At 42.2% G+C, this 26,525-nt stretch overlaps 1 protein-coding gene across 4 annotated transcripts in view; it reads left to right on the top strand.

The window, feature by feature from the left end:
* The window catches only part of nsd1a (nuclear receptor binding SET domain protein 1a), a 37,920-nt gene extending 11,706 nt beyond the window's left edge, over positions 1-26,214 (top strand). For 3 of the 4 annotated variants that reach the window (XM_037542325.1, XM_037542327.1, XM_037542326.1), the window contains 18 exons: positions 23-251; positions 590-696; positions 810-863; positions 3,254-3,302; positions 3,436-3,593; positions 4,458-4,580; positions 4,957-5,080; positions 5,876-6,076; positions 8,106-8,285; positions 10,252-10,408; positions 10,523-10,728; positions 10,922-11,034; positions 11,739-12,008; positions 12,725-12,841; positions 14,029-14,170; positions 18,513-18,619; positions 19,867-20,068; positions 21,896-26,214. In XM_037542325.1, the coding sequence (XP_037398222.1) occupies positions 23-251; positions 590-696; positions 810-863; positions 3,254-3,302; positions 3,436-3,593; positions 4,458-4,580; positions 4,957-5,080; positions 5,876-6,076; positions 8,106-8,285; positions 10,252-10,408; positions 10,523-10,728; positions 10,922-11,034; positions 11,739-12,008; positions 12,725-12,841; positions 14,029-14,170; positions 18,513-18,619; positions 19,867-20,068; positions 21,896-22,584 (3,228 nt within the window). In that variant the 3' untranslated portion in view covers positions 22,585-26,214. The remainder of the gene's footprint in view (positions 1-22; positions 252-589; positions 697-809; positions 864-3,253; positions 3,303-3,435; positions 3,594-4,457; positions 4,581-4,956; positions 5,081-5,875; positions 6,077-8,105; positions 8,286-10,251; positions 10,409-10,522; positions 10,729-10,921; positions 11,035-11,738; positions 12,009-12,724; positions 12,842-14,028; positions 14,171-18,512; positions 18,620-19,866; positions 20,069-21,895) is intronic. The other variant, XM_017718406.2, reaches the window with a different exon arrangement.
* Positions 26,215-26,525: the final 311 nt, after the last annotated feature.

Here is a 26,525-nt window from a genome sequence, read left to right as displayed (position 1 = left end):
AACATCTCACGCTTCCTTGCAGGGGGCTTGGATTAATAACACTAATTTTGGCCAGCAGCCTTCAGAACCTCAGACGGCTGACTGCGTAAGCTCAGCTGCAGGTCAGCTGTTAGAGGCTTCAGTAACAGAACCTTCACAGCATCAACAGCAGCCAACTCCAGATGAGCCTGATAACATCCCTGCTTTACTGCCCTTATCAACACCTGACAAAGCTCCCGCACAAGAAGCAGAATTGCCTGACAAGAAAGCTGGTAAGTGCTTTGTGTTAACATATCGCTGGTGTCGGATCAAAACCTTACATCTCCAAAATGCTAATTTTACAGGAGAAAGGGGAAAAATACTCTACTTCTAATGTAAGGCAGTGGAACCAGAGTCTTTTCCAAGTATGTTTAGGTCATTTGTGTTGGCCCATTCATCACTAAGCTTACACACAATATATAGGATCACAGGATCACAGGTATTTTTAAATTATGTCAAAAACTGAAAAGTAGAGATACGAGGTTTTGTTCCGACAGCGGTGTATGTATTTTGCTTTGTCCCAGTATTACGTCCCACGCTGTTTATAACTAGAACTTAATCTTATAACTAGAACTTAATCTTATAGCATCCTCAGAAAGAAAAAGACCAAGGAAGTCCACCCATAAAGTAATGGAGTGTGCCGTCGAGGAGGAACATACCAGGACCCAGAGGAAGAAGGTGAAAGCCTTTGTTCATTTTAAGAAGTCAATGAATTTTAACTTAACATATGTAATTTTTTTCTTACCATGTTGGGTTTTTTTTTTTTTTTTACTTTTACTTTTTTTTATTAGGAGTCTAAGCAACAGGGTAATTGGACAGAGCAATCAGATGTCAAAGATTTTCAGGTATTATTATTATTATTATTATTATTATTATTATTAATTTTTTATTTTTTTTATACCCAATCATGTTACTGACATGTTGTAACCAGCAGGATTTTTTTTACAACCCCAATTCCAATGAAGTTGGGACGTTGTGTAAAACCTAAATAAAAACAGAATAAAATGATTTGCAAATCCTTTTCAACTTATATTCAATTGAATACACTATAAAGACAAGATATTTAATGTCCAAACGGATAAACTTTATTGTTTCTTGCAAATATTCACTCCTTTTGAATTTGATGCCTGCAGCACGTTCCAAAGAAGTTGGGACAGGGGCGTGTTTACCACTGTGTTACATCACCTTTCCTTTAACACTCAATAAGCGTTTGGGAACTGAGGACACTGATTGTTGAAGCTTTGTAGGTGGAATTCTTTCCCATTCTTCCTTGATGTACAACTTCAGTTGCTCAGCAGTCCGGGGTCTCCGCTGTCGTATTTTGCGCTTCATAACGTGCCACACATTTTCAATGGGAGACGGTCTGGACTGCAGGCAGGCCAGTCTAGTACCCGCAGTCTTTTACTACGAAGCCACGCTGTTGTAACACATGCAGAATGTGGCTCGGCATCGTCTTGCTGAAATAAGCAGGACGTCCCTGAAAAAGACGCTGCTTGGATGGCAGCAGATGTTGCTCCAAAACCTGTATGTACCTTTCAGCATTAATGGGGCCTTCACAGATGTACAGGTTACCCCTGCCATGGGCACTAACACACCCCCACACCATCAGAGATGCTGGCTTTTGAACTTTGCGCTGAAAACAACCCGGACAGTCCTTTTCCTCTTTGGCCCGGAGGACACGACGTCCATGATTTCCAGAAACAGTGTGAAATGTGGACGCGTCAGACCACAGGACACTTTTCCACTCTGCGTCAGTCCATCTCAGATGAGCTCGGCCCAGAGAAGCCGGCGGCGTTTCTGGGTGGTGTTGATATCTGGCTTTCACTTTGCATGGCAGAGTTTTAACTTGCACTTGTAGATGGAGCGACGAACTGAGTTCACTGACAGTGGTTTTCTGAAGTGTTCCTGAGCCCATGTGGGAATATCCGTTACAGAATGATGTCAGTTTTTAATGCAGTGCCGCCTGAGGGATCGACGGTCATGGCATTCAGTGTTGGTTTTCTGCCTTGCAGCTTACTTGCAGAGATTTCTCCAGATTCTCTGAATCTTTTGATGATATTATGGACTGTAGATGATGAAATCCCTAAATTCCTGGTGCAGTTGCACGTTGAGAAACGTTCTTAAACTGTTGGACTATTTCAGAATCAGAATCCTTTATTGATGCCAAAGGGAAATTGCATTTGTTACAGTTGCAACCATTTATTTAAAAGAATAAACACTTTAATAATTCAAAACAAAGAGAAATTTGCAGTATGTACACAAGATTTAAGCTCTTATGAATACAGTAAAGTGGCGGTGACTGATAATAAATATTAAACATCTAGTATAATGCAGTTCAAATTATAGTACCTCTGAGTTATTGCACACATGAGCAGTACTGTTTAGTATTGAGTTTTGCACAGATGAACCACACTTTGTGAATCACACATTGAGGGAGGAGTTATAGAGTTTGATGGCCACAGGTAAGAATGACTTCCTGTGGTGCTCTGTGGTGCATTTTGGTAGAATGAGTCTTAGACGGAATGAGCTCCTGTGTCTCCTCACATACCACATTTGCTCACGCAGTTGTTCACTAAGTAGTGAACCTCCCCCGTCCCTGCTTGTGAACGACTGAGCCTTTCAGGGATGCTCCCTTTATACCCAATCATGACACTCACCTGTTTCTAATTAACCTGTTCACCTGTGGAATGTTCCAAACAGGTGTTTTTGAGCATTCCTCAACTTTCCCAGTCTTTGGTTGCCCCTGTCCCAACTTCTTTGGAACATGTTGCAGGCATCAAATTCAAAATGAGTGAATATTTGCAAAAAACAATAAAGTTTATCCATTTGAACTTTAAATATCTTGTCTTTGTAGTGTATTCAATTGAATATAAGTTGAGAAGGATTTGCAAATCATCGTATTCTATTTTTATTTATGTTTTACACAACGTCCCAACTTTACTAGTTTTTTGGAACGTGTTGGCATCGAAATCAAAATGGGCAAATATTTTTCAAAAAACAACAATTTCAATTTCGACATGCGATATGTTGTCTTGATAGTATTTTCAATTAAAAAAAAAAAGTTTAAATCATTGCGTTTTGTTTTTTACATTTTGCACAGCTTCCCAACTTTTGGGGAAATGGAGTTGTTATAATAATAATAATTAATAATAATAATGAATTCTTTTAATTTGAGCTTGATTTTGTTCTGATATTTTGAGACTTTACTTTGGCCTTTCCTCCTTCTTAACCATAGAAAAATGAAGTGCCTGGAACCACTCTGTCCAGCCCACCTTCCATGTCAGGTAATTCACCCGCTTTCCTTACATTTTCAATTGTTTAATAGTAGCCGTTTAACCATTAATATTAATAGTGGTTTGATTTTGTTGCTCTTCTGCCAAATTTCGTTAAATTCTATGTGTCGCTTGTTGTCGCAAGGTATCAAACCTGGACCAGGTGATGCACAGACACCCTCCTCGAATCCCCCTGTAACTCCCAGCGTCCTCCGGAGTCGTGAAACTAGACACACCCGCAGTCCAGCTGAGCCCAAAACAGCAGAGCAGAACCAGCCCGAAACGCCGGGGCCTGTAACAGAGGTCAGAGGTTCATAGTGTTAGGGTGCCAGATTAATGTGAATGCTAACAGTATGTTGATGTTCCTGCTATGTAAAATTATTATTATTGCTAGTAGAATCGCACGAGTTGTGCTTTGTTATGATGACATGATGTAATTAGGGCTAATTTCTGAATTTCAGTTCTTTTATAGGATAATATAATGTTAAAAGACTCCTCATTCAAAACCCGAGCAGTCAGTCTTATCAGCTTCTGTGGGCCAGTTGGCAGCGTGCCTTATCTGGCAAAATCTAACACGCTGCTTAGCTGTCTAAAATACATTCTGTAAGCAAGAAAACACGTCAGCACTTCTTGATTAGTCTGCAGTCTGTCATGAACTGTAAATATTATTCACTTCCAACAGCTCGCATTCATTTCACGTTTAGGCCACACGTACTTTCTGTTTGTAATTTAACAGGAATTGAAAGAGTTTTTCTAGGCATCTCTAGTCAAGCAGCCACGGTCTTGGTTTAGGTACTGATGATAAAATGAACGATGGCCAGTCATTTTTGTAAAACAGATGCCACAGATGCAAATGACCCCTCTGACCAGTCCATGAGTTTTCTGTGAGCAACCTGACCAATCATAGTTCTGCTGCTTTTGTGTGTGTTTTTATAGGTGGAACTATTTATGTAATGTAAAGAAAAAGTGAATTATTCTTCAGGTCTTTAAAAACACTCCATTATGGAATTACCAATAGGTTTTAAATCCAATTGCTGTAAGATTGTAACGCTAGTGCTGTGTCTGTATTGTGCAGCCTTAGTAGGGTTTTAAATTACTCGGATGGCTTAAAGAATGTAAAAAAAGAAATGACACTGATGTAAAGATCTTGTTTGCTTTCCTGTGCAGGCGACACTGAATGAGGGGCTTCTCTCCGCCAGGGATTCTTTCGCTGCTGATGTAGGTCTGTCTTACGGCAGGAAACTGTCAGAGAAAAGCGGAGCTGCATCACTGAAAGAGAATGTTTGTCAGGTAATTGGTCTAAGATCGGTGTACATGTTTGGAGCACAGTGGCTAGACGCATATTAGTAACACAATGAACTGCACAGTTTATACTATGTAGCCTTGCTCAGTTGCAGTTGCATAGGAGTTTGAATTAAAATGGAAAATCATTAAACATTTGTAGTAATACGGTGATTCAGCAAGTGAAATATTTAAAACACCTTAAACTGTAAGGATCCTTCTGTGGGTCTAGGCTTTCATTCTTCAGTAGATTCAGTAGTAGATGGCTTTAGAAATGCGCATTAGCGTTTAAAGGTGGCCTTGTTCAGAGTTTTTGTCTAACAAAGGTGTGTGTGTGTGTGTGTGTGTGTGTGTGTGTGTGTGTGTGTTTTTGTGTTTTCTTCAGGTATGTGAAAAGACAGGTGAGCTACTCTTGTGTGAGGGGCAGTGCTGTGGAGCCTTTCATCTACAGTGTATCGGCCTCAGCACGATGCCCAAAGGGCGCTTCATCTGCCAGGAGTGCGCTACAGGTAAGCCCACCCAAGCCCCCCCTCATTCTTCATCTAGACTGCTGGTTAGCTGTTTAAAATATAGTCTGTATGCAGGTAATTACCTCAGCACTTCGTGATTAGTCTTCAGTCTAATACGTATGTTAAGTATAACCCACTTTCAGTGCTCAGGTAAGCTACGACCGACATGTAGTTGAAGTGATAGTTGGCAAAAACATTTAATAGTTTTCCTCGAGCTAATTTTGGACTGGTGGGTGGTTGTTAATGACGAGGCTAAGAAGCAAGCTCATCTCACCTGTTTCAAGCAGTGTTGAGTAATCTCAGAGACTTCACGTGATGTGCTGTTATGAATAAAAATGGGCCGAAATTCCTTGCATCGCTAAAAAACATTATAAGTCACCATTTTGTACTTCTGACCATGTTAATAGGTAACTTTGTCATCCATTGCCAAAAATCTCACAAACATGTTAGGAAAGTTTTAGCTAAATGGTCACTTCAGTGTGTTTTAGTTCATAAGTCAATAAAAGGCTGTACGGAACTGGCTAGTTAGCTTTTTTTCTCCAAGCATGTTCTGCTGTCTCACACTGATGTGTGAGGAATTAGGAAAATAAGACCATCACTGAGTGTCCTCAGTAGAGCTTTACAGGTGGGCTTACTCCATGTGTGTCCTCGAAAAACAATGAAATGATTAAAAGCAGGTGAAATTATTCACCAGATTATATATGTGGGAAGCGACTAGTGCCGATTTTATCATCACCGTTACTGAAATACGTTTTCAAGGTTGTTAAGCTCTGAATTTCTTCTGCTCTGTTCAAGGTGTGCACACGTGTTTTGTGTGCAAGAAGCCCGACGAGGACGTCAGGCGGTGTATGATTCCGGTGTGCGGGAAGTTTTACCACGCGGAGTGCATTCTGAAATACACCCCCACCGTCCCACAGAACCGAGGCTTCCGCTGCGCTCTCCACGTCTGCCTGGCCTGCTACATCACCAACCCCAACAACCCATCCATCTCCAAGGGTGAGAGATGCTCCGTTGAGCATAGGTTTAGAGAATGTGTGAGCTGTGCCAGGTTTTTTTTTTTTTTAAGCATTTGAGGTCAGGTAGAGGTTACTTAGTTGGTGCATATGCAACACCAACCATCCATCCATCCATCCATCCATTTTCCGAAAAGAATGAAATTCGATGCACTTTATCTGGGTGAGGAAGCAAAGGGATTCAAACGAACACAGTGGAAAAAAAAAGAACCAGTTGCAACAACGGATGACAGGAATGTCAGTGTCCAGTTTCTCATCTAAGTAAAGGCCAGTGTTTGCGTTTGCATAGTTACAATACAGCCTTGCAATGTAGGTGATATACACTAAGCTGCTAATTAATGCTACGGTGATGTGCAAAAGTTTGAGCACCCTGGTCAAAATTGGATAGCATGACATGTTAAGAGAGCGTAGGATGAACTGACGCCATAAGGTGTAAAGCTAGAGATGCAGCATTGTTTTCTACATTATAATCAAGATTCGTGTCTTATTTTTTTTTTGTACAGTTTTAGAGTGAAAAAAGAAAAGGAGGAACATGCAGAAGTTTGAGTACCCCAAAAGATTTGAGCTCTTAGTTAACTTTTGCCAAAGTCTCAGGCCTTAATTAGCTTTTCAGGGCTCTGTCTTGTTCAGTCATGGTTAGGATGACTGCACTGTGATGTTAGTTTCAAAGCTATAGAAGCACTCTGACTCCTAAAGCCTTGTCAAAACAGGCCTCTAAGCAGCTGCCGAGAACTCTGTAAATGAAAATAATAGATCCCCACAGAGCGGAGAAGGCTATAAAACCTCTGATGCAAAGCAATTTCAGGTAGCTGTTTCTTCACTTTGTAACGTAGCTTAGAAACAGCAATGAAAACAGGAACGGTGGAAGTCAAGTTGGGAGACAAATCAAACCCCCGTTTGACTGCAGAATATCTGCAGATTCTGGAGCAGTGGTGCACTATTTCACTGCGCAGTGACACCTGCACTAATGTGTCCTTCATTGAAGTCATCAGAAGAAAAACTTTCCTGTGCCCTCACTGGAAAATGCAGCTAATTGATCTAAACAGGTTGGAAAACATGTTAAATGAAGTTAAAATTGGACTTTTTGGCCATAATGAATAAGGGTATATATGGAGGAGAAAGAATGCAGAATTTCATGGAAAGAACACCTCTCCAGATGTTCTGCACAGGAGTGGACGGGTCATGCTTTGGGCTTGTGTTGCACCTGGTGGCACAGGTAGCACTTCACTGGCTGAAGGAAGAATCGATTCAATTCAATACCACCAAATACTGAAAGCAAACATTTAAATGATCTGTTAATGTTGAAGATGTAAAGAGGATGACTCCTACAAAAGGATAATGCTCCTAAACACACCTCAAAATCCACAGTACAGGCATAAGTTGAAGTTTTCGGCACGCCATTTGAAGTCCTCTGACCTAAACCTTACTGAAAATCTGTGGATGGGCCTCAAAAGAGCACTGCATGCCTGATAGCCCAAGAATCTCGGAGAAGTAGAAGCCTTTTGCAAGGGAAAAATGGCCCGAAAATCCTCCAAACAAGAATTGGAAGATTTATGGCTGGCTACAAAAAAGTGTTTACGAGCTGTGATTCTTACCAAGGGGTGTGTTACTAAGTACTGACCATGCAGGGTGCCCAAACTTTTGCTTTAGGCCCTTGTCTTCTTTTGTTATCTGAAATATAAAAGAAATAAAAATTCTTGCTTAAGTATTAAGGAGGACCTTGGGGTAGTCTTTTACTAGCTATTCACAGTAATAGAAATTTTGACCAGGGGTGCCCAAACTTGCATGCTGCTGTGAGGACAGCGAGAATGAAAGTACACAAAATAAACCGTTTGGCTTTTGACGAGCGTTTTGTGTGTGCCTGAAAAGTGTCCCGGTCTCTGCACTCTTTGTGCTCATTTTCGGTTAAAGAGGGACTGTGGCTTGTTAGTTTTAGCATCTCTCCTGTTTGGAGTCTTGAAAGGATCTTCCTCTGTGTCTCACTGTCTGTGTCCTGTGTCTGTGCACTGCAGGTCGTCTGACCCGCTGTGTGCGCTGTCCGGTGGCCTACCACGCTAATGACTACTGCATGGCTGCTGGCAGTGTCCCGCTGGCCAACAACAGCTTTCTTTGTCCGAACCACTTCACTCCCCGCAAAGGCTGCAAAAACCACGAGCACATCAACGTCAGCTGGTGCTTTGTCTGCTCTGAAGGTATCTCATCACATCCAGTTCTTTCTCAGGCATTTTCTTGACTTCTTCCCAGGTTCTTCCTAGTCCGGTTTTGAGCTAAAATGCATAGCTAAAAATTTTAAGCAGAAAAAGTTGAATATTTATGTATAAAGAAATGGTTAAATATTTATGCAGTTGGAACAGTGGGATTTGCATTGACCACAGTCCCTGTAACATCCGACATTGTAGCACTATTTGTGCAATCTGAGCAAATATATTAATATTTGCCTACAACGGAAAAGCAATAAGCTCGATTACCTCCTTGGACAACTTGGTCACAGCCATGTCAGTGATGTGTTTTCAGGAGGGTATGGTGTGATGAGGCTCCACCGTGGTCACCATATTACAGAACACTTTGTTCTGACACGTTATTCTGCCTTGCCGAAATGTATTGTAATGTATAAAGAAATGTATAAAGATTATATTAAGCTGGACAGTACAAAAGATAATTCAGCTGTACTTCAAGCATACTGTACAAACAATAAACAAGTTTCTGTTTTAGTAATGGTATAAGAAGGCTCCCTTGATAAGCTGGGCAACTTAGTGGTTTGCAAACAAGTAGGTTTGCTATAGCTAATGTTAGCACTGTGCCCTTACGCTGCTTGTTTAAAGTGGAAGAGTCAAATGGTTGAAGACTGGCACCATTAACACAAATGAACCACGGTCTGCCACAAATCTTTGCATGTAAACTAATAATTAACAATAAAAATCGTTTCTAAGTTTTTGAGAATACAGTATCACAAAGCATAATGTCGTGATACTCAAGTGTATCAGTATTTTCTTACACCCATAATGGTGAGCAGTGTTGTCTTACTGTACTTCGTTCCTGTTTGTTTCAATAGCCACGTTTACATGCAGCCTAATAATCCGTTAATAATCCTACTAATAGCTCAATCAGAATAGAATATGTCCATGTAAACACCTCAATCGGAATAGTCTAGTCCGATTCAGGCCATTCGGAATACAGTTTCTATCCGATTGAACGAGGTGGGTAAACCTCTAAATAATCTGTGAAATAGAGGAATAATAACCGTGTAAACGCCTGTATCTGATTACATTTCCAATCAGAACGTGTAAGTAAGTTCTGCGTATGCGTGTCGCATCATAGCGAAAGGTTTATATCATTCAACATGGCGGAGCAGAAACTGGTCTGCAGAAGAGACGAAGTTCATGCTCTGATCTTTAAAAGACGGAGGTGGGACGGACGTCCAGCTCACGTGTCTCAGAACACGGCGTCTTCCTCTGGGCCTTCTTTAATAAGGATGTGTGAGGGACGTTTTTCTGAGTCTGACATCATTTTAAAGCAAATAAAAACACGAGCACTGCTCACTGCTGCTCATCTCACTCTGACTGGACCTCACATGATGCTCGCTGTCATGGTAACGTTCACTCTAAGCGCTGCTCCACACATGCGCGGCATGTCAGATTGTTGTTTCTGTCAGATTGTTGAATAGAGTGAGCATAAACACCTCAGTCTGAATCTGTGTTCAGTCTGATCGGCAAAAACAAACTGGGGTTGGGGGTAAAGGATGTCTGTCGTCGTCGTTGTTTCTTCTGCAAAAACATACTGAATTCACAAAAATAAGCCTTTTCATATACAGATCATAATAAAACATCTGCTCTTGTGCTTATATACACGAATGCGGTTTGAATTGAAAGTTTATCGTCCACATTTACAACTGATTTCTTCTGCATGTTTCAATAAGCTGTTAAGAAATCATTTAAGGACAGGTGGTTTAAGGTCTGTCCAGCATGGTTGCCCTAGAAGCGATAAAACTGAGGACCATCTGAATATTAGACCCTGAATACCTTTTAGAGTGTGTTAAGAACTAAATTCAGTGGATGTTTGAAACTGCGGGGATATTTTGCTTTTGGTGTTGGTGACGAGCTCAATTTGGAGGATGCTTTTTGTAATGTACTCTGGTGTAATATGTCTCCTGTTCTGTAGGGGGCAGTCTGCTGTGCTGCGAGTCCTGCCCTGCTGCTTTCCATCGCGAGTGTCTGAACATCGACATGCCTCAGGGCAGCTGGTACTGCAATGACTGTCGAGCAGGCAAGAAACCCCATTATAAGGACATCCTGTGGGTGAAAGTAGGCCGCTACAGGTTGGTGTTGTCTTGGCTGAGCGCCAGCATTCATTTCCAAAACAAACAATGTCCTATTGACATTCAAATACTGCGTTTTAAACTTTCCACTGCCATGGGTTTTGGACTGTGCAGGTGGTGGCCTGCTGAGGTCAGCCTACCTAAAAACGTTCCTGAGAATATCATCCGCATGAGGCATGAGGTGGGCGAGTTCCCTGTGCACTTCTTCGGCTCCAAAGACTACTTGTGGACCTACCAGGCCCGCTGCTTCCCCTACATGGAGGGCGACGCCAACAACAAGGAGAAAATGGGGAGGGGCACAGACGCCGTTTACAAGAAAGGTGAACTTTCACTGAAGGGGGGGTGCCAGTTCAGTCCTGGCCAGCTCAGTGAATCCCTCAGAGACACGTTTGCTAATGAACTGCCTGAGCAGGGACAGTACTGCTGGAACTGGACACTCAGTTTTAATAGTGACCTGCGAGCTGAGTAGAAGACTGATGCTGATGATGTGATGTTCTTTGTGATTTTGTTTAGCTTTAAATGAAGCAGCTGAGCGGTTCAGAGAGCTGCAGGCTGAGAAGGAGATGAGGCAGCTTCAGGAGGACCGGAAAAATGACAAAAAGCCGCCGCCGTACAGGCACATTAAGGTACATCCCGCACTACCAAATCACCCAAAGATTAAATTCGGCCATATAGAAGTTAAACGGCATAGGCCTGTTCTCATGTTTTCACTTAGAAAATGAATAAAACCTGATTGGATCTAGGATGTTCAAACACAACTTCATATTACTCGTATTATAGTGTTTACATCAAAGTACAAGACAACTAAAGAGTTCAAATATGCCTAATAGAATTAAAAGTATATTTCCTACTTGGAAACAATATTAAAAGAAACAATTGAAATAAACTTAAACGAGAAATCGAGCGTTGATAAATACATGAAAACCCCACAACGGAAAAAGTGTAACAATATTAAAAATGATAAATATAGTTCTGTTGAGATTTCTCACTCTGCAGTCCCCATCTTGTGTCTATAGAAGTGTAGAAATCATCCCACCCCAATGAAGACCAACAAAGCTGCATCCTACTCCATATGCCTGTGTCGTATCTAACGTGATGATGATGATGATGATGATGATGATGATGATGATGATGATTATATTTTCCTTGCCTAAAGCAAATGTGTTGGTCTTACTGGAGTTTGTTTGGTGGTGTGAACTTGGTGTAACTTTGGTGTAAACCTTTCCTCCAGGTTGTGTTATTTCATGCTTTATATGTAGGTGATTCATGTTTTAAGCTGTGACTCAGGCTCACCAGGTTATGTACCTGTTGCCCAAACAATTCCTTTCAGGTAAACCGACCAATAGGGAAGGTGCAGATTTTGACAGCGGACCTGTCCGAGATCCCGCGCTGTAACTGCAAGGCCTCGGACGAGAACCCGTGCGGCATTGATTCCGAGTGCATCAACCGAATGCTGATGTACGAGTGCAACCCGCAGGTGTGCGCGGCTGGAGAACGCTGTCAGAACCAGTGTTTCACCAAACGCCAGTACAGCCCAGTGGAGATCTTCCGCACGCTATCTCGTGGTTGGGGGCTACGCACCATCTCCGAAATCAAGAAGGTGGGGGATTTTGCTCCTTTAAATAAATAATATTGACAGTTTTCATCTTCATCTAGCATTGCTGACAAACACTACGGCTCAATAGACAACAAGATCGCCCAATTCATGTTGGTCAGAATACATCACCAAAACTTTTCCAACCCGCTCAAACCATCCAGGTTGTCATTAATGTCGTGCGGGCTTGTCGATGTGGTTTAGGACACAGTATGATTTTATTATGAACTATAAAAATGAACCAAACTGCAGGCAGTTTAAATGGTCGGGTTTGTATATGCAACCCACCTCAGCAGTCTGAGTGCTGATCTACAATCCATATTTGTGACTGACCATCATCCACAGTGATCATTGATGTGGAGGAATGTAATCTTAAGATCAGTCCTGCCTTGTTGTCTGGAGTTGCTGCCCTTGGCGATGAAGTAGTTTGTTTGTTTGTTTGTTTGTTTGTTTGTTTTGTTTGTTTATTTTTAATTCACAGTAAGTCATATTGTGCTCCAAACCGCATCTACAAGTCTGACTAAAACCTGAGCGGGCCGAGAAACGTTTTGAGGAATGTATTTGAACAGGAACAGTGTGGTCTGTTTGGGTGACTATTGAGTTCCAGTGTTTCTTATCAGCGTTAACCTTGTCGATCCTCCTATCTGTATCTTCACTGGTTACTTCTTTAAGCTGTAGGTCAGAAATGGTAAGTTTGACATGACCCTTTTCTGCTTTCTCAGGGTGCCTTTGTGAGCGAGTATGTGGGTGAGGTCATCGATGAGGAGGAGTGTCGTGCCAGGATCAAACACGCACAGGAGAACGACATCAGCAACTTCTATATGCTCACACTAGACAAGGCAAGTCTGTCTGATTTACCTGCTTTACTACCCCTGTCATTTCTTCTCCTTTGGTCTGCCTGTTGACAGGCAGCAACAATAGCTCCACATCTAGAATCAACTCTAGATCATTTTTTAGCTCTTGTACATGAACTAATGATCCAGCAACACACAGCCGGCCAAAAATCAGCTGAGCAGTCAAATGTCTAATCTAATGTTCAGTTGAAACAGAGGGGCTGTGTATGCAAAGTCAGATTTGGTTCATTCAGTGTAGATGTAAATACCCTTGATTTAACCTTACAGTTAATCCAGCGCGCATTAGAATAGAATCTGAAAAACAAAAATTGCAGTTGCCCAGCTGGCCCTTCACTAAGCCCCTTTCCTTTGGTTACTGTTGCTAGGCCTGACAAGCTTTTGAACGGTGTCCCCTAGGGCTTCTTCAATGGCAGAAGACCGTGTGAATTTTTTTTTTTAGTTATCTTTGTCAGTACACCCAAAATTTCAGAAAGCTGTAAACTAAAAGGTCTCCAGAATGCTTTTGAAGTCTACATACTTAGCATGCTGACCCCTCAGCAGCTTTAAAGAAGATTAAAAATCAAGGCTAAAGCTTACAGACCATAGCCAAAAAGTGAGAAGCCTCATCTGCATTGTATTGAACTGAATATCAGTTCATTTGACCGTAAAAGCAATAATTACACGGCAACTTGTTTGTCAAGAATAACACAAGCTAAGACTTCCTTCAATTGATGCTATTGATCATATAACCGTAAAGGCTGTGCATCTCCATTCTTGTCGTTTTTCAGTTTTTGACATAATTTGAAAGTACCCATTGTTCTTTACATTGTTTGTAAATTTCAAAAGGAATGGACCAAAAGAAATGACCCAAAATGACATGGAAAAACATCTGGTTCCATTGACTTGCATTAAAAGTAAAGTGGGTTTTTTCCTTCTCCTGTAAAGTTATCGTTTTGGAGATACGAGGTTTTGTTCCTACAACAGCGACGTTGTGTTATCAACAGGCAGCACGTGATGACACTGACGCTACTTGATGTTTCTTCTCCGGCCTTCATTAGCATGCAGTACTGCTCTCTGTCGAGATCTGTATCTAAATATTTTATTGCTCTCTCTGGGTGCCACTGGGTGCTAAGCCACAGTCTCCCCTTCCCCTCATTGTGTCCTGCTGAGTTGTGCCCTTTTCCCTCCTGCAGGACCGCATCATTGATGCAGGGCCAAAGGGGAACCAGGCGCGCTTCATGAACCACTGCTGCCAGCCGAACTGCGAGACGCAGAAGTGGACGGTGAACGGGGACACGCGAGTGGGGCTGTTCGCTCTGGAGGATGTTGGTGCAGGTGAGAGTACAACCCCATCCAGTGACTTCAAACTACAGCAGATGCAGTATTAATTCAGTTTAGGGATGCACCAAGATCAGTTTCGGTACTGGTTTTAACCAGCTCTCGTCCATTTGGCCTCACTGTTTCCTCTCAGGGAAATCCCCCAAATGATCTTAAGAACCGTTCCGTTGCTTTATTAGTTCAAGTGAAACATATTGGGTGAGGCCTCAGAGAGGTGAGAGGGCGACTGAACACAAGTGCTGACTTTAGCAGCGGATCTTGACCTGAAATCCTGATGTGTTGACGAGATGATACATTTCCCTTTTGTGTCATGACAAATTTGCTCTATTGTAAGTCATAGCAATAATAAGGCAATAAGCCACAAGAGGCCATGAGTTTTTATCATGGGGAAAGGTGTTCATTGGCCTGAGGCAAGGCGGCGTAATGCACTGCCTCGAGTGGCTTATTGCTTTTATAAAACGAAGGCAAACATAAAATATACTTTCAGTTTATAAGTACTTTTTAGTCATCAAATTAGTGCTGCGATTCTTTTGCCAGTGTGGGATTTTTGAAGAAATATGTCCTTAAATCACCTTTTAAATTGCCTTAAAATTATTACAAATGGAATGGGAAATTCCAAACAGCTGTTTTCAACAATAAACCTCCTCCTCAAACCCCAAGCTCTCCCGCCACTTAAAACCACACATGAGCAGTGTGATGAATTTCTGACTGTCTTCTCAAAGAAAATTGACAAAATTCACAGTGCATTATCAACCTCTTCCACCATACCTGTGCAGGTTGCTTCGTTACAGTCTGAGGTCTCTGAGCCTCTGAGCTGTTTCCCTGTACTCTCACAGAGAGAGATTGAAGACACGATCAGAGGCACAAACTCTTCCACCTGTAATCTGGATCCCTTTCCCACAGCCATGGTGAAAGCTAACATCGCCATTATTAGTCCTCTGATTACGACCATAATAAATCACTCTCTCCAAACTGGTCAAGTCCCTATTGCTCTAAAAACTGCTATAATTAAACCACAGATAAAAAAACTCTCCCTCAACCCTGATGTCATTGGAAACTACAGGCCAATCTCAAATCTCCCTTTCCTCTCCAAGGTCTTGGAGAAAACAGTTGCAGCCTGTCTTCTGGATCATCTCAGGCATAATGATCTTTTTGAGAAGTTCCAATCAGGTTTCCGCTCTGCCCACAGCACTGAAACTGCCCTGATCAGAGTTACAAATGACCTAGTAATGGCAGCAGATACTGGCTCCCCTTCACTTCTTGTCCTCCTGGATCTGTCTGCAGCATTTGACACTGTTGATCATGGCATACTTCTGAACAGGCTCTGTTACATCATTGGCATCAAAGACACTGCATTGGACTGGTTTAAATCTTATCTAATGGACAGAACAGAATTTGTTGAGCTTGGGAAAGCCAGATCTCAGACTCACTCAGTGACCTGTGGAGTTCCTCAGGGATCGGTCCTTGGCCCTATCCTTTTTATTCTGTATTTATTGCCACTGGGCAATGTTATCAGACGCTATGGAATTTCTTTTCATTGCTATGCTGATGACCTACAACTTTACCTGAAAGTTGGCTCTTCACCATCATTACTGTCATCAACTTCTCAGTCAGCAACCCCTCTCACTCAACTTCATGACTGCTTGGAGGAAATAAAAGTGTGGTTGGCTCATAATTTTCTTCAGCTGAACAGTGCAAAAACTGAGGTAATTATGGTTGGAACCCAACAACAGATCCGGCTATCCCATGTTTCCAGAATTACACTCTTTGGACAAGACATTTCCTTATCCTCTACAGTCAACAACCTGGGTGTTAAACTGGATTCACAACTCACCTTTGATAGTCATATTAAACATATTCGTAAGACTGCCTACCACCATCTCAGAAATATTGCCAAGTTGGGTCCTATCCTCAGTCTGTCTGATGCTGAAAGACTGGTCCAAGCTTTTGTGTCCTCAAGACTGGACTACTGTAATGCTCTTCTCTTGGGGCTCCCTAGTAAGAGTATTCAGAGATTACAGTATGTTCAAAACAGTGCAGCCAGGGTCCTGATGAAGGTACGCAAAAATGAGCACATTACACCTGTTCTTCAGTCTCTTCACTGGCTCCCTGTGACTAAGAGGATTGAATACAAGGTTCTCCTCCTCACACACAAATGTGTTCATGGCCAGGCTCCCTCTTACTTAAAAGAACTGCTAGTACCACAGACATGTCTACGAGCCCTTCGCTCTGTGCATCTCCACCGTCTTCTTCCAACCAGAACAAAACTTTGTACCATGGGTGACCGAGCCTTTTGTTCTGCAGCTCCACGCCTTTGGAATGCCCTGCCTGACCATCTGAGGAAGCCTCAGACAACTGATTCTTTTAAAAAGGGACTAAAGACACATCTTTTTAGGAGGACATATGGACAATAAAGTATTATATTTTATTATTATTATTATTATTATTATTATTATTATTATTATTATTATTATTATTATTTATTTATTATTTTTTTTTATTGTTATTATCTTTTATGTTTTACACTGTACGCACTTTGGGATTTACTATAAATGAAAAGTGCGTTATAAATCCAATGTATTATTATTATTATTATTATTATTATTATTAATAAAACCTTTGTAATAATTATTACCATAGAAATGATTAAAGACGGAGTTATGAGCATAAAACAGAGACAGACAGGCCTATAAGCATTTAACTGAGGCAGGCAGACGGGAACTGGAACAACAGGCCCAAAACTTCCAAATATGGATTTTCCGCTCCATGAGCAGATAGTGTAGGTTATGAAAGGAGATCTTTGACAGTGAGTGCACCTGGCCTAGGAGCCTTGAGAAGTGTTGCCCATTCGGCGAAAACAAGCCAGCCGTTAGTGAGCAAAATGGATAACAACTGGTAGAAACCGGCCCATCAGTCAAAACTAATGAGGAGAGCACCCAACACTTGGTTAAGAGGACCTCATGTGCCAGGATAAGGGAATTATATAAAATATAGGAAAGAAGGATTCCTAAGAAAGCTAGAAGAACAGTTCTATTGATTGGTGATTTCAGGAACCGAACCTGCAGCTGAAGTTTGGTTTTTAATAAGTAATAAGTGATACTTTTTTGATCCCACAACCGGGGAAATTCCACCTCCGTATTTAACCCATCCGTGAAGTGAAACACCACATACACACTAGTGAATACACACACTAGGGGGCAGTGAGGACACTTGCCCGGAGCGGTGGGCAACCCTATCCACGGCGCCCGGGGAGCAGTTGGGGGTTAGGTGTCTTGCTCAAGGGCACCTCAGTCATGGACTGTCGGCCCTGGGGATCGAACCGGCGACCTTCCGGTCACAGGGCCTGATCCCTAACCTCCAGCCCACGACTGGCCCCATTTTTCATCTCACTTTGACTTTTTTGCAACATTGACTTTTCTTTAACTTTTGCAAGAACACTTTTTCAATATTTTTAATTTGCTACCCACTTTTTACATTAGAGAACAGATTAAATTAAAACTAAAACTTTGATTAAACTTTAATTAAGTAGTAACATTCTTCCACATCGTCGAATGAAGCTCTTTGGTCCCGACACGAGTCTGACGACTCCACTTTCCTCACGCTGGGGCTGAATCTCAAACGCCTCCCTGCTCCCTACATAGTGCACTACAGAGGAATTTAAATACTCCTGCACCCCAACAACGCAAAATATCGCTAAAAAGGGTCATTTGGGATTCATCCACATTCACACTCGAACGGCAGTCACTATCTGACAGCAGAAGCTGGAATTTCTAAACTTTGTTACACAGCACCCTTTTTATCTAGGGAGTACAGAGCCGATTGGGACTCAGCCTGGGTTTAACGCTACTTACGACTGAAACACGGCCGTTTTAAGCGTGTACGACATTCAGGTGACTTTCTTTAGGCCTTTCATTTTGTTGTTTTTCAGCGAAACATACTCTAAGTACTTTAATTTGAGCCTGTAATATTAATGTTGGGGTTATTTAGCATGTTTGCTATCTTTTATCCTGTTGGCTAACGGACCTGCCTGGTTCTAGATAAGAAAATACGTTTTCAGCCCCTCAGAACAAAAACGGGTGCTTACCTCATGAGTTCGCTCAGTGCTCCGTGTGATCGGTTTTAGAGTCGAAGATTAATCCATTAACAGCTAAAGGGTTTTCGTGCTGTGATACAGTTCAGCTGTTGTGAAGCGGTCCACAGCTTCGACTGCAGCTCAGCCAATCAGACCAGATAAATAGTTTAAAATGCTTTACATTGCTGATGTAGGTGGAGAAGCTTAGTGCTGGAACAGACTGCAGTCACTGGCTCAGTGGTGGTGTTGTTTCTGACTGCTTTGCAGGCGTTGAGCTCACCTTCAACTATAACCTGGAGTGCCTGGGCAACGGCAAGACGGTCTGTAAATGTGGGGCACCAAACTGCAGCGGCTTCCTCGGAGTGCGACCTAAGGTAAGTGGTGATTATTGGTCACTGATGATGGATTGCAGATGGGCAGTCCTGCGTTCTTCAGAATGATTTTATTGTATGAGAAATTACAAGGTCATGGAATCGAAGACTAAACCAAACACAACATTTAATAAGAACCATATACAGCACTGGTTCAAGTATATTAGGTAACATAAACAGTTTACATGGGAGCTGTTCCAAGCCCAAATATATACAGGAAACTAAAAAGATGACCGTGTATGTGGCTCCACAGCAGAATTAGATTTTAGGTTAAATAAAGTAAAATAAAGCCTTGATGATCGTTCAACACAATTTTAACAATAAATGATTTTAAGCGCTGGAGTTAATGTGTAACAGCTTATTTACCCTTTAACCCTGAAGGGTGGTGCTCCAACTGCTTGGCACCATAGCAAAGACAACAGTCTGGCCTAGCTAGTAGCTAACGAAAGGGTGAAGAGAGAGATTTAGGATGAACCTCGATAATTTGAACACGAAAGGGCTTATTTGTATTTATAATCACTCCAGTTAGTTTCCTGACGCGTTAGTTTGCAACAAGAAACTGTCGAACACTGAAAAAGTCACAAGGCTGAAGTCGCCCCTCATTCGCCAGCCTCTTGTTCAGATTTCCCCATCCCACCTTAAATGGTGCAGCGGTTACATTCTAGCGCAACATGCATCATTTAAGGTGGAGCGGGAACATTTGAACCAGAAGCTGGTGAATGAAAAGCTGACTTCAGTTGATAATTGAGACATTTTACAAGAAGCTTTTCTACTTTTGAGGAAAAGTTTCCTGTCAGAGATGCGAGAAAAGAGGCTATAGTTGAGCTAAAGCTTAAAGCAGAGCAAAGTAAGTCTGTTTTCGTTTGTTTTTTAGCTTGTACTGGTACGTTAGCACATACTGAGACGTATTTACAGCCAAGATGGCAAAACAGACAAAATATTGTAGCTCCCAAGGTGGTTTTGATTTCTGTTGAGAGGACAAAATGGCTCTTGTGAAAATTTGGGTTGCGACCCCTGATCAAGTGCCTCGCAACACCCGTCACAAGTGTTTAAAATGGTGAATATCGGACACTGGTGGGTGTCTAATATTCCTCTCTATTTAAAGAAACTTCAGGCAGAGGCACTAGAAGGAAAAATTGACCTGCGGATGGTGCAGGTAGTTTGATTACAGGTTCATTTATTTCGTAAACTGGTGTTAGTTTCGTGCATTGGGTCTTGTCTGTTGACACGCACATCGGTGTCTGTTAAAGAACCAGCCACCGTCGGAAGACAAGGGCCGCAAGCTGAGGAGGAAGGTTACTGGGAAGCGGAAGAGTCAGCTGGAGGTGGTTAAGGAGCGAGAGGACGAGTGTTTTTATTGCGGCGACGGGGGCCAAATCATTTCCTGCAAAAAGCCTGGCTGTCCCAAAGTGTACCACGCAGACTGTCTGAACCTGGCCAGGAGGCCTGCAGGTGAGGGCCTGTCGCTTAGTGAGCAACATGGAGTGTAGAGTGTGGCTGAGGAAGATATTTTGTGTTAAAGTGAAATTCAACCCGTTTCTGAAAAAAATCTGTTCAGTAAATGAATTAAGTTTAATTGTTGAAATGTCTCAACAAAGTTGTTCAGACTGGTTTTATGTGAAATGATACATTGCGGAGTTGCAGTGGTGATGATGAGAACCAGGGGTCACAAGGTCTACAACACACATATAGCGATTTTAATTACTATCCAGAACCTTCTGAGTTTTTGTGCTGATGCTGAAAATGGTAAAATAGCAATAAATCAAAATCTTGCTTTCGCCACTCGACGATTTGAGTGTATCGCAAGTACATATTACAACAAAACAAACTACTGTAAAACAATGTTTCAGGCATCAGGCAGCATATTCTTAACCGTGTTAATGAAGCATTTAGAGGCATTAATCTCTTCAGACGTCTGGTTCCTATTAAAACCACTGTGAATCCTCAATTGGTAAACTTCTCTTATCTGGAGCATTTCACCTCAAACCAATTTGAATTTGATTGAATTTGTTTACATTCTAATGATTTAACTTTACAGTTACTTTACTTTTTCAAGTTAAAAAGTGATTAAATAAAAGAGTGACTGATATTATTTACTCAGAAAACTGTCATATTGTGTACCTTGTCACGATACTTCAAGACCCTTGACCTTGACCTTGTTAAGCTGTTAAAGGTGGTATACACATTAATAGTTCTTCAAAGGTTCTTTTGTAAAGAAAATAGTTTTATAAGGAACTAAGAACACTTAATGACCCATTGCATGATTAAAGGGTTCTTTGCAGTGTGAAAGGGTTCTGCGGATTATTGGAGAATGTACTCCTATCCAGATTTTGCGTAGAAACTTTCTGCAAAGGGTTCTATATAGCAAAGGGTTCCATTGCTACAATGTCAAGTTTGTAACAGTAGATACCTTTTAGGGTGCTATGTAGACCCTTTTTCAGAACCATCTACAATACACAATTTCCATCAGTCTGAAGATCCCTTTAATTATGCAAACGATTTAAGTGTTTGTGGCATGCGCCCCCGAAAATGCGTCTGTGAGAGCCGGGAAGAAGGCGGGGCCCGAACACCCAGTGGCAACAAACCTCGGCGGGACGCCAGGGAGAGAGCCAGGAGTGTGGAGGGGGCGGAGCACAAAGCCCAAGCTGAGAGCCACTAGAGCAAAGTGCAAGTCCCGAGCTGCCAGCTGGGGGCAGTAACGAGGAGGCGGAGCGGCGAGCTCTCGTTCCCTTTCGGCTCGGGTGCTTTTAAAAAGAGCAGAGAGGGACAAACAGCAGCAGCAAGAGACCAAATGAAGAGCTGAAAAGCTCCAGTGAAGAAAGGACTGAAAAGTCTAGCTTGAGCCACTGAATAGTGGCCAACATAGTTTTGGTTGTATTTACCTTGTTATTTGGATGCAATTAAAGTAATGGCTGCTGCAGCTCTGAGTCCTGCCTCCAGTGTCCTCCTTGAGCCTGGGGTAGCACATGTCATGCTACAGTGTTCATGGTTCTTTATAGAAGCATTTTCTTTACTAAAGAACCCTTAAAGCGTCGTTTTAAGAGTGTAAACTTGAATATAATGGCTTATGTGGTGTTAAGTCACTGTATGACATACTGGTATTTGCTCTTACTGTTTTTAGATATGCAGAATGCTTTTACCTGTTTGTGTAGAAAACGAGTACGTCATGTAGGATGACGTGATTATTACCTCAAAGTCTAGAACAGTTATTATTCAGTGAGTCTTTAATCTGTGACCAAGAAACTGGACTTACACATTTGTCGTCATCATTGTCTGCAGGACGCTGGGAGTGCCCGTGGCATCAGTGTAACGAGTGTGGACGTGAGGCGGCCTCTTTCTGTGAAATGTGCCCCAGCTCTTACTGCAAGCAGCACCGCGACGGCATGCTCTTCATTTCCAAGCTGGACGGCAAGCTGTCCTGCAGCGAGCATGACCCGTGCGGGCCTGACCCACTGGAGCCAGGCGAGATCCGCGAGTACGTTCCCGGGACTCCCATTCTGCAACCCCCGCCCAATCTAGGAGGCCCTGGACTTTCTGCTGCCAGATTACCTCAGGCTGTCGTGGCAACAGCCGCTCATCTTTACATCCCTGCCCCCAGTAGACCTGGCTACGGCAGCCAGCGAGGGGCATTCAAGGATGAAGTTGTGATGGACCGCACAATGATCCCCGCTGCCTCTTCTTGCTGTAAACAGGCGAAAGAAGATGTAGGGCCGGAAGAAGGAGAGGTGGTAGACGGAGTGATTGGGGATGAGGGTGAGGATGAGGAACTGGAGGTAATAGGTGATGAGGATGAGGATGAGGAGGATGATGAGGATGAGGATGATGATGATGATGAGGAGGAGGATGATGGGGACTACGGAGGCTTGGGGTTTGAGGACGAGGAAGACGAAGAGGGTTTTGAAGACTGGGGTGACGAGTGTGTGGACGAAGACTTTGGAGAGGTGGAAATGGAGCCAGAGGCGTCTTAGGAGGAGGTGAAATCTCTTCCTTTCTCAAATCCATCCATCAATCGCAAGCTCTTTCTGACTAGGCAGCCTCCTCAGCCGGCCACAGCCGGCAGGGGGGCGCTAGAGAGCAGCGAGAGAGAAGCAGGAACAGTACTGGAGGCCATATTCACAAAGAACCTTGTGAGAGTGCTGTTTCTGGGTCAGTCATGCTTTTGTAGCGTATAGTAACAAAAGCAGGGAAAACTGATCAGCACTGATACCTGGAGACGCTTAGTGAATACAGGCCCTGGAGATTGTCTAGTTAGTTCTCACCTGAATGCAGAGTGACTCTCTTGAATCTAACGGACATGTGCAACATGCTGAGGTTGATTATGGGGATCAGCTTGCCTTCTCTATTCAAGTCCTCTTTAACAGCTCCATAAAGGGGACTGGAAGTGGTGCTGTGGGCCTTTGGCTGAGTTCTTCAGCCAGAAGTCCAGTAGTGGGTGTAAAGTTACTGTCTGGTGCTCTTTTGTGTTGGTTTTTGTTTTGTTTTTCCACCAACTGTTTACATTTTTCAAAACATGAACACAGCAGGTGACATCCAGCGCACTGGGGGGCAGGAACACTTAACGCAGTGTCTTAAGAAATAATACTCTTATGATCGCTGTGATGCACTTCCGGACATGCTTTTGTCCAGCTGGTAGGTCACCCCTTTTAAAAACAGACAAAACAGATGATTATGAACACAGTAAACTGCAGTGGAAGCCCTAAACACTTGTGATGAGTAGAAGATGACATCTTGTCTTTAAGGACAGCAGTAACAGTGTCTCTAGTTGCCCAGTGTTTACAGAAATGGCCTCATACCATCATCCAAAAACTCGCAAATGACTGACCAGTCATCATGAGTTGCCCATGCACATGTCCTCTGTACCTGTTCCATGTTCAGGATACATGCAAGTGCTAATAGAGTTTATGGCATGATTGGTTTTTGTTCAAATCATGTTCTCATTTCGGGATTTAGGATTAGGGTAAAAATTACGGTAAACCCTACTTTACCGTAGGGTACTGCTCATAAAGCTACATGATGCCTACATAAACTTGTCAAGACAACTGACAAAACCCTACATTAATGTTTATGAATGCTTGTTCCAGTCATTAGGCGTCATCTGTTGCTAAATTTGATCAAAATTGGCACAAGTAATCATTTCAGCGAGTGACGCCAATTGGAATAAGCATTTATAAACATCTGTGTAGGGTTATATCAAGCTTATGTAGGTGTCGCATAGCCTTATGAACAGTACCTTACAGTAAAGTGTTACCGGGTTCATTACCACCAGAACTGGCCACACAATTTTGATAAATGATGAATGAGCAAAGAAAACGGCAGCTGTTCCAGGCTGCATTCGTAAAAATAATAATAAATATAAATTGACATGGTCAGTTATGTGACGGCTTCAGGATGACTCTGCGATACTACAGGGAAACGTTCAGTTCCTGAGAGCTTTGACATTCCAGGCATTGAATAACTTGATCATTTGAGAGTGTCCCGTTTCTCTCATCGCTTGAGTCATTTCCCATGAACTCTTTTAAGGTGTGCTTCAGGACTAGTGAAAGCAGCTCAGCTCAGTCCATTTTACAGCTGAATCTTCTGTGACGACACTGCCCCCCTACTCATCGTGTCTTACTTTAGTGTTTCTTCACTTCGCAAAATAAGTCAACATTCATTCATCCGATACCCTGCAGTGAAGCCAATTAAAGCACCCTACTGCTTCCTCCTTTGCAGGATATATTGAATTATGTCTGCACAGTAGCAGAACATATACAGTCAACCTGCTGCTAGTTTTCAAATATCGGCGATTTGTCCACGTCATACCGGTAGTTCAGAAGTTGCCTCTAAAAATGTTCTCGCACTTTTTCAGGTTTTTACAGGAACCGCGATACAGAAGCTGAGTAGTTCTCACGCTGGGGCTTTTGCTTTGTTTGTCTCCACATTTAAACAATCAAGCACCATCTTAACCTTTTAATCAGACTCTGTGACTTTGTTCAGTTCGGTTTCTGATGTTCAATCCACAAAGTAGTCTGGCATAGTTAAGAATAGAGAAGTTACGGTGGCTGCGTCTGGCTAGTTTGCCTGATCTGGTAGCCTTTGGATTCGCTTACGAATCAGCTCTGCCAGTATATTTTATATGAAATATATTATGTTTGATTTAGCTGTTTGGACACAGCCAGTGTGGAGATCTCTCCCTGGTCCATGTTCTGGATACAAGTGAGTGCTAACAGAGCTTAGGGCTTGATTGTTTTTCCAAAGTCATGTTCTCATTTCAGGATTACTTTACAGAAGTCAAGTAAGACACTTTAGGGTACTGTTCTTAGAGCTACATGATGCCTACATAAGCTTGTTTTGACAGCTGACAGAACCCTACATAAATGTTTATGAATGCTTATTCCAATAAGTGTCGTGTTATAAAGGCTGCATTTGCTAACTATGATCAAGATCTGCAGATGTAACCATTATAGCGAGTGACGCCGAACAAGCATTTATAAACACTTTATGTAGGGTTATATCAGGCTTATGTAGGTGTCATATAGCTCTAAGAACCATACCCTTCTCTAAAGTGTTACCAGGTGCAGATACTGAAGGAATACAAAGTACTTTATTACAGAATCTACTGGCTAACTTTTCATTCAAGCTTTCCTTTTGAGTAAACGTAGTAAAAAAGCTAACGGCTTTTTGTGACTGACAGCAGGTGGAAGCCGGTTCGCATGATCTAATGCCAGGTGTGAAATTTAAGAGCAATTTCACCGTCATATTGACTGAATTGATGCCTTGGTGGTTCTCACACCTTGAGATGATGTGTATCCGTTTTAGTACCGAACAGACGGTCACGGATTGATGTGGTCGTTTTTATGTTGAAGGTTAAACAGCGAAATTTCGGCTTTTGCGTATGTTTAACACCTTTTCAAAGCACTCTGTAGTGCACCTTAATGTTTTGCACCAACAAGCTAGAATGAAAAATCTCCCGCTTAGTGTCGGAAACCCAACGTCTGAATCTCGTATCATTTGTGGGACGTGCACATCTGATTTGGAAGCTCTTGTGATGAGGAGCACCTTCCCCGCAGTAAGGAGACACTGTTTTAAATGAAGGAGAGGCATCGCTGTACCTTCTTGAACAATGTGCTTGAAAGCATTTTAGCCTTACAATCAGTCTATTTTGATAAGGGCACCCATATGATGCAATGTGAAACATCTTCGCACCACATACGTTTATTTGTTTCTTTTTTTTTTTTTTTCTTCATCTTTTGGACTTTGCAGCGACCATCTTTGTAACTTCTTTTTCTCGTCTTCTGTATATCCTTCCACAAACAAAAAAAATGTTCGTTTTTCTTTAGTCTCTTTATATTTATGGACCTTGTAGAACCTTTTTCCACTCGTGTACTTGTTTTTTACTCTTTCGTTGTGCCTGTGTTTGTGATGTTAGTTGCTGCGCCCCAGCCTCGTCCGGCCCCCCTCGGCCCCCTGAAGAAAACGAAACACAAATCAGATGTTCTGGGGTGATCTGGGGCGAAACGTTTGCTGCCATTTTAGAAGACTCATGAACCTGTACTGTACTCCTTTGTGTATATTAAATATTATAAGTAAAATTTTACAGTAGAAAGAGCTGCTCCTGCTGGACCGCATCTGCTCGTTCTTCTGATCTGCTGCACCAACGCAAACACCTTATTGATAGTCATGCTTTTTCACTGCATATGGTAAAACTGATGATGCATACATGGAGTTGGGTATTATAAGATTAGAAGACTGCATTGAAGGTAGAACAAGGTTAGTATAGTATATATATATAGTTAATGCTGGACTGGGAGTTCAAAAAAATTTTGAAACGGTTCATGCCATGATTTGCATATTGCTATAGATGATGTAGAACACTGACTTGAGAGATTGTGGCTCATATTTACGACGTTTGCTATTGCTGGCAAAGTTA

The sequence above is a fragment of the Pygocentrus nattereri genome, chromosome 11, assembly GCF_015220715.1.
Source record: "Pygocentrus nattereri isolate fPygNat1 chromosome 11, fPygNat1.pri, whole genome shotgun sequence".
NCBI lineage: Eukaryota > Metazoa > Chordata > Actinopteri > Characiformes > Serrasalmidae > Pygocentrus > Pygocentrus nattereri.
The sequence above is the reverse complement of the archived record's forward strand: the minus strand, read 5'-3'. Positions and strand labels throughout refer to the sequence as shown.